At 40.2% G+C, this 8,909-nt stretch overlaps 1 protein-coding gene across 1 annotated transcript in view; it reads right to left on the bottom strand.

The window, feature by feature from the left end:
- Positions 1-2,677: 2,677 nt before the first annotated feature.
- LOC124126388 overlaps positions 2,678-8,909 on the bottom strand; it is a 30,734-nt gene continuing 24,502 nt past the window's right edge. The window contains exon 7 of the mRNA XM_048387160.1: positions 2,678-3,986. Coding sequence (XP_048243117.1) covers positions 3,325-3,986 — 662 coding nt within the window. The 3' untranslated portion in view covers positions 2,678-3,324. The remainder of the gene's footprint in view (positions 3,987-8,909) is intronic.

Here is an 8,909-nt window from a genome sequence, read left to right as displayed (position 1 = left end):
CTGCTTGTCTCAGACGTTTACCCCTTTTGTGAAACCTACGAGCGCAGATGTGGTGCTGACAAACATAGCACCATAATCCGGGCGAGCCGGGATTCGAACCAACCATCATTGGTTTCTGGCGTGCCCATGGAACCCAACTCTGCACACCGAATAGCAACGCATAAGAACATGACCTGACTTACAGCTAATACTGTCATTTTATGAAACGTACCCATACGGTCAAATATTAACCTAAGGAAAAATACTTCTAGAGTTAATAAACAACCTTTTTAAAATTTCTATTCTCTATTTCTTTAATTCTTATATTAAACATGAACCATGCTGTTTTTTAATGATAATCAACAACAACTTTGATCATCGTAAATATGTTATTTTCATGCAAATGTGATGACTGGTAACAGTATTGGCCACAATAGCCGACTTAGTATTCCAATAAGCAAATATCTCTTAAACCAGTGAAGTCTGCTTCGTGTGTGTGTGTGTGACCCTGCACTAAGCAATATTCCAGACAATACAGTGATTGACATCATGAACATCGATCCACGCAATTGGGATACGATGACATGCATCAAACCAAGTCAGCGAGCCTGACCACCCGATTCCGTTAGTCGCCTCTCAAGACAAGCATAGTCACCTTTTGAGGCAAGCATGGGTTGCTGAAGATCTATTCCACATGTCGACGGTTACAAAATAACCATTGATTACAATAAAGAACATATTTTTATTCGGACATGAAATATTACGAAACTGGTATTTCTAGTTCGGTCAGTTATTATTATTCAATACAAAAAACATCTTTCGTCGCGTAACTGTGTTCAATGGGAAATAATTACAGTCGACATATATTGATCAAAGATGAGCGAGTGAATGAGAGTGAGTTGAGTGGTTTGGTGAGTGAGTGAGTAAAATACATGTAGCTCATTTCATGTGTTCAGACTTATTTGCTAATTTCTAGATTATATAAATAATAAGAACACGTTGTCCCTGTAAGACTGGCTTACAGTTCACTTATCTAGACTTGCCTTTTGTAAGGGCAGGCTTACTAAACACACAGGGCAACCTTGTAGCAGAGACCATTAAATTATTTTGTGGTCACAACTTGTAGTAAGGCTACGGTCAATCGTGTTCTCTCAAGTCTCTATCTAAAAAATCAGGAAGTCTGGAAGAGTCTGGAAGTGTTCGTAAAATCTGTAATCAACTCGTCATTCAAGATTCTGTTTGAGCGAAAGGGTCGTCAGTGTGTGGTGAGGTTGGTTCAACTTGTTATCCATCAGATGAGAGTTCAGTTTCTGGACGAAAATCTATAAGTTAGTGGCAGGTGTAACGAGTCTAACCTCGACATGACATCGAATGCAGAGCATTGTGTAAGCAATGGTGGAGACGCAATCACAGGATTGATATAAGAACACACTAAAGACACCATTTTCTAAATCAAACAAAGACTTGTGCAGCACTAGGAAAATAGCGTTCTCTCCTGTAAAGGCATATCTATGATTGAATGATGATTTTCTCGAACTGGGGGTTATACCCCCTGACAGTCTTCCGTGGTTTGCTGCCCGAGCTAATCTGAAACCATGTTTCTGTTATTCCAAACAAATATAATGTTTGAAAGAAATGCCAGAAAATGCCAGTCAGTTATTTAGGCTAGTCCCCCCCCCCCAACACACACACACACACAAAACGAAAAACAAATGAATGAATTCCTTATGCTCCGCCTCGAACAAGACAGGTTGTACGTGATTTGGGATCGAAGAAGTCCCTTATTCTACGCTTCGAAGCAAAAAAAAAACACAATATATTTTTTCGAGTCACGCAACGTCGCGTGACATAGCTAAATTTAACCTCAGCTCACTCGAACAGCTGTTTTCCATCAATTTTGGATTTGTTTTAATTCTTTTGCAATGAGTTTAAAACATGTCGGTAAGATAAATTCGTTGTTGGAGTATCACTCAGGGTGCATGTGTTTTTTTTTAGTCCCACTGAAGCGGGTGTAAAATACGTTCTGGAATTTTGTCGTAAGAAATGATCCAAGGGAATTGTTGTAGCAAAATGTCTTATAGAAATGCTTGAGAGTGTATTTAAATATATATTTGATATTTTGTGCTAAATATACTCATTGCATACAACATATTTCACGTTAAACCAAAAGATATACACAATTTGATACAATAAGTTGATAATGCTTGTATTTACCACAGTCCGCAGTTGTTCCTGAGCAGTGAGTGTCTACTACAAATCTGTGTGTGTTCATATCACCGTCATTGTCACCATCACGACAGCACCTTGACAATCATTGTCACCATCACGACAGCGCCTTGACAATCAGTGTCCCCATCACGACAGTGCCTTGACAATCATTGTCACCATCACGACAACGCCTTGACAATCATTGTCACCATCACGACAGCGCCTTGACAATCATTGTCACTATCACGACAACGCCTTGACAATCATTGTCACCATCACGACAACGCCTTGACAATCATTGTCACCATCACGACAGCGCCTTGACAATCATTGTCACCATCACGACAACGCCTTGACAATCATTGTCACCATCACGACAGTGCCTTGACAATCATTGTCACTATCACGGCAGCGCCTTCACAATCATGTCACCATCACGACAACGCCTTGATAATCATTGTCACCATCACGACAACGCCTTGATAATCAGTGTCACCATCACGACAGCGCCTTGACAATCATTGTCAACATCACGACAACGCCTTGATAATCATTGTCACCATCACGACAGTGCCTTGACAATCATTATCACTATCACGACAACGCCTTGACATTCATTGTCACCATCACGACAACGCCTTGACAATCATTGTCACCATCACGACAGCCCCTTGACAATCATTTTCACCATCACGACAACGCCTTGACAATCATTGTCACCATCACGACAGTGCCTTGACAATCATTGTCACTATCACGACAGCGCCTTGACAATCATTGTCACCATCACGACAGTGCCTTGATAATCAGTGTCACTATCACGGCAGCGCCTTCACAATCATGTCACCATCACGACAACGCCTTGATAATCATTGTCACCATCACGACAGCGCCTTGACAATCATTGTCACCATCACGACAACGCCTTGATAATCAGTGTCACCATCACCACAGCGCCTTGACAATCATTGTCACCATCACGACAACGCCTTGATAATCATTGTCACCATCACGACAGCGCCTTGACAATCATTGTCACCATCACGACAGCGCCTTGACAATCATTGTCACCATCACGACAGCGCCTTGACAATCATTGTCACCATCACGACAGCGCCTTGACAATCACTGTCACCATCACGACAGCGCCTTGACAATCATTGCTTTCTTCTCCTCTGTCATGTTGATGTCGCTGCCCACTACAAGTGTCATGCTGACATTACCCAATGAGGGCATATACACCCCGAACATCGGCCACAGTGGCTGACTGGAGTCTACATTGTCTAACGTCGACATCACTTTGTTCTCCTTCACATCAATGAAGACAATCTTCTTCCTGGCGTCATCATAGACAACACCGTAATGTAGTGTGTGTGATGCCCCTGTTGTGTTGGGGAGAGTGTCAGGCAGACACAGCACATACTTCCCCTCCTTCCATGTCGTCCTGCATATCCCGCCGTGTGTAGTACAGTGACAGTGGGCGACCTGCATGCTGCAGGAGCTGGGTTGTCCACTGATACAATGCCACACGTCCCTCTGCTCCTCCCCACACACACCCAACTCCAGGATGAGCCAGTCCTCTGTGAGTGGTTCGTCAAGACTGACCCTCGACTTCATCTCCCAGTACTGGGGACAGCCAGCCCGGGGGAGGGGGGCAGTGCTACATGTGCCATCATACGCCTTCAGTCTCCCCTCCCCTGCAGGTCTGGTGCCCGACTCTCTGTTGACCAGGTCTCCTTCTGTGTTGATGTGGACGTAGTCGAGATTGACTCTGTCTTTGTCATACTTCAGATGTATACCTACAACATATGAATGTAGTTTACTTGTGAATAAAACATAAGACAAATAGTGATAGTCAAGTTCTATAATGATATTTAAATGAAAGAAATTCACAATGTACTTATATACAAACAGTATAATATAAGAACATAAAACCTTCTATGTAATACCTTGGATCTTTGTGTTAACATTGGATTCACTGATAATCCTTTAACCCGACTGTAGAATTAGTAAGTGACAGGTCTAGTGCCTGGCTCGTCAGTTGTCAAATTATTCAGAACGGCAGACACACGACATCAACATTAATTACGTCACAGAAATCAGAAATATTTGCAGTTGAGATTCTGAATTACAAATACGTGGGGATATACAGAGCACGACAATCACACAGTGGGCGAACAGACGCAATCACAATGTACACCGTGTTATAACAGAGACACGAATGAACGTGGTATAATGAGGAACATGCAGATTGAATATCAGTGTTGAGATCACAGTGTCATGTGACCTGGTGACGTCATCTAGAAGCTGGTGAAGTATTGTGTGGCACGTTGCAGGACGCACGTAGGTTGACGATGGATGATCGTTTGGTAAGACAGCATTGTCAGTACAGGACACAAACAATAAACCCCATTATTTTGATATATTTCTGGAATATTCTGGTAGATTGTAATGTGGAGTAGATGTATGTTATAATGTCCTTCTGGTTTCTTTATGAAGAACTTGTTGGGACTAAAAGCAGCTAAATTGAATGTAAATATGCAAATATTATTCGAACAACCTTACCCCAGACCCGTGAAGATAATAAATCTTGCTTGCCATTACAGGCGACTAACAGGATCGGGTGGTCAGTTTCGTTGGCTTGGTTGATGCATGTCATCGTATCCCAATTGCGTGGATCGATGCTTATGATGTCAAACACTGGATTGGATCTCCGACACACCTAACTTGCAACAAATTACCGAAATCACTCATTAATCAGTCTCGTTAATCCGACACAGTGATCAGCGTACTCCGTGGTCATCTGCCCGCGATTACAGAGTCTGTGTTTTGATGCGAGACGAGTCGTCGAGTAGCTGCATATTTCAACGGCTGCACAGATAAACTTGCTTAACAATAAACAATTACTGCTTTAAATAAACAAAACAGGATTAATCACATGCCTAGATGGTATCCTCCCAAAACGTAGACCTGCCAAAACGCAGACCCGTTAAAACAACACTCGTTATGGCTGGTTGCATCAGTATTTAGTACTCTGTACCCTTAAGTAAAATGGTATCACCCATGTAACAAGAAAGAAAGCTGGGTAGAGTTCACAATTTCTTATTCAAATGTTATTTCATGATTATCAGTCATTTTCACTTGTTTATCATCAGTGGACCAACTGCATCCAGGTACTGAAGGGGTGTCTTTTCACGGCGATGACGCTGTTCCTTCTCTCTGTAGACAACCTTCCTGGGTGGCGGTGCGGCTCCAAATTGAATCTGCGCTAGTTTCGCTCTCTCCGAAATTTTTACCTTCTGGATCAGTTCTGGAGTGGAAACCTTCTAGGTTGTTGTTTGTACGGGGCCCTTGTGTCGCATGGTATATCCACAGTCGAGGTGGGAACCCGGCATCGTCATCCACCCATGTCGTAACCTCAAGTACTCATTTTCATTCTTCGTCCTGTACTTAGCATACGTGTAGCCGTCTAGGAGAACTTGGTCGCACACGGGAGGTTGACGCTCATGTTCAAATATATTTATTCTTCCCCGCCCTTAAGGCGGGGAAGTATACGGGAGAGGTTAATTTTGGAGCATGCAAGTCGACATGTTGGTTTCTTAGATATTTCAAGCCACACAGTTACCGAAACGAAATATACAAACCATGTGAAATGTGCGTGAAATGTTGATGTTTTTCTTTTCGGGCAATAAGAGATACTTCAAAATCGTCTTGCTATTCTGAGACTTAGTCACTTTGCGTAATGCTGATAACCCATGAAATTTGTTCATTTTGTTTTTAAAAGAGCTAAAAATGATCCCATTTCGCTAAAGTTAACCGGTCTATATTTTGGCAGCCATCGAGAAACGTTCCAGGAAGGAATTTAGGCCAAGCCTGTCACGCGCACTCAATTTTCACACTGCTATTGCAACATATTGTTCAACACGATTAAATAACAGGCTTCTATAAAGTATGACTTTCTTCAATAAACAACACATGTAAAGAAACGGGTTTGATATGAGAAATTTTTTATTAGTTGTCTTCATAATCACATGTATGGCTCTTGCTGTGCATAGTTGAGCACAGCATTGTTTTAAATACTTCACTGTATGTAATGTATGGTACATACCGTTTCATGCGGCGGTTTACGTTTCTGCATGGTTTATTGCTTTGACAAAAAAAATTAACTTCCAGCAGAGATCATACACCCGTATATGTTCTTTGCTTCTGGATACATAGGAAATCAACAGGTTGGTCTGTAGTTTGCAATTATTTTCCAAAAAGATAATACGGTTGCATGATATTTTCACGATGTTTGGGTTGAACATAGTAACATTCTTCTAAACAAATTTCCAATCTAAGCCGGAAGCAATCACAACACAAACCCAGTTAACCAAACGGAACCATACACAAGAGTGAGTGAGGTAGTTGGGTTTAACGCCGTCTTGAATAGTATTCCGTGTCAGCTTGAAGTGGGATGAAAGTCTGAAGTGATGCAGGTCTTAGACGTTCACCACTTTGGTGAAACCAACGAGCAAGGGTTTTGTGCTGAAAACAAAATCGGGGCGAACCGAGATTCAAACACACTGTCATAGGTTTCTGGCTTGCCCAAGGGACACAACTCTGCATAGCGAATTGCAGCGCCTTCGGCGACTGGGCCAACCATGTCCCCGTAAACAACTGTAAGAAACTATTATACAACAAAGATGTTTTAGATGAGATATGTATTGCGGAACATTCCATGAAGAAACAGTGGCAATATTGCACAATCACAAACTACAAAATACATGCACAATAAACGACAATTAAAAAACACAGGAACATTCAACATTCAAAAGAGGTAGAATTTAATTTCTAAAACAAGTGTTTTATAATGATATGGAAACAATATGAGAATTGAGCAAAACTATGGTAATGTAGTACATACATGTACAAGGAATTTGTTTGTAATTGTTGATATGTTAACAGATCTTGGAAGTTGTTTCTGGATAACTGTTGGTAAACTTATTAAGAATCTGCTCCTTTTAACAGAGTGTACCAAATTCTTTATAATGATTGGGGATTATTTGTGATTCTCTTTCTTGGTTGTATTATGTAAGACAGTGCGTAATGTTGTTCATCTTCTGAGACATCACATGTTTCACAGAGACGTTGTTCAAATGGGGTTGGTGTTTTTATATATCTACAATTTTTTCAATTTTTAGTTTGTGATTACTTAAACGAAGTTTTGAGAAAAAGTGACCAATGGCCTTTGTTTTTACAATATGTAAGATTATTCTCAATATTTATAGATAACGTGACCAAACTGTATGTTCCTAACTTGCTGCTAGATTAATGGGAATCCATTAATGATTGCGTGAATTTTTACATTTGAACTGAAGTATATTTAGAGTGTATTCATTACATTTTTTGTGTTTACTATTTTAAAAGTTTGCTTTATTTAAACCAACCAACATTTTGACCAGAAATATTGATATTTGCTGCATGTTGTGTTATCTATATAGGATTTTTTTTTTGTTACTAATAGTGGGTATACATCAAGTTTTGCCTGACAGGCCCAGTTTTCTTGCCTGGGTTTTCTTTGTGCTGACCACATTAAAGACACTGTTTCTTTTATTGTGCTTTCCAAAGATAAGTACATTAATAACAACCAATTTGTACTTAACACAAATTCTCTCCTCCCATAGCTTACACTTCCTTCCTCTGCACATAACATTATATGGCGGGGAGCTATTGATGCTCTGCAGCAATCTCTACTTGTATGTTATACCATACACAAGAGAAGGAAGTATAAGTGATTGAGAACATTGGTATATTCTTACACAAATCCCACAACTTGTTTAAAGGTAATGTTTGAATAAGATTTGTGATGTACCGGGAGCAGATTAAAGAAAGGAGGAGTTTTTTTAAGACAATGTTGTTGTTGTCCACTACTGCTCATTGATAATCCCTCATAGCAGGGGAAGTGGACCAGTCCATTCATTAATTAGGTGTGACCAGCATGGCCCAATCAATTAGTGAGCTAATTTTAACTGCTTCTTGGGAGGGCTGCATTTTGGAGGTCTACGTTATGGGAGGGAACCGCCAAGATTACCTCAATCTCTTAAAATCGGATACGAGTTCTCGCTACCGCTGAGGACATCCTCATTACAGGTCACGTCAGAACGACCTTTCGCGAACTTTGACCGACTAATGAAATTACGTATTTATTTCTAAAAAATAATAGTCGCAAATCAAAGTTTACTCTATGACTATCGTTGGTTATTTGAAACTCGGATGTTAAGCATAGTACATGTGTCAGTGCATGGAAACAGTTCTATTATACCACAGAGAGGGTATTAAGAGTTGAAATTGAACCCAACTAACTGTACCATGTCCAGTTGTGATCACACGAGTGACCTTGGAATCGGGATCATTTATTTTATTGATTATAATCAATAAGAAATATTTTTAATAATTTCTGTCAATGGTTGCAAACCATAATTATCCAAATAAAACCTGTAAATACTAATCAATAACGCTAGCTATTTACTGTGGTTTCCCGATATAATATATGCAGGTAAGGAATATTGAATAAGTGTAATAAGAGGTTGTGAAATTGCATTTTCCGTTAGAAACGATTGAAATATTGTAAATACAATCGACAAAACCCTTTCCATAAAATAACATGACATTACATGGGAGTGAGTGTTTTACTGTTGCTTATTATAAAATTACCAGTACTAGTATTGCAGCTATTCGCG

This window comes from Haliotis rufescens, unplaced genomic scaffold (genome assembly GCF_023055435.1).
Source record: "Haliotis rufescens isolate VD_foot unplaced genomic scaffold, xgHalRufe1.0.p SCAF_67, whole genome shotgun sequence".
NCBI classification, from domain to species: domain Eukaryota; kingdom Metazoa; phylum Mollusca; class Gastropoda; order Lepetellida; family Haliotidae; genus Haliotis; species Haliotis rufescens.
Note: the sequence above shows the minus strand (reverse complement) of the source record. Positions and strands in the feature narration are given on the sequence as shown.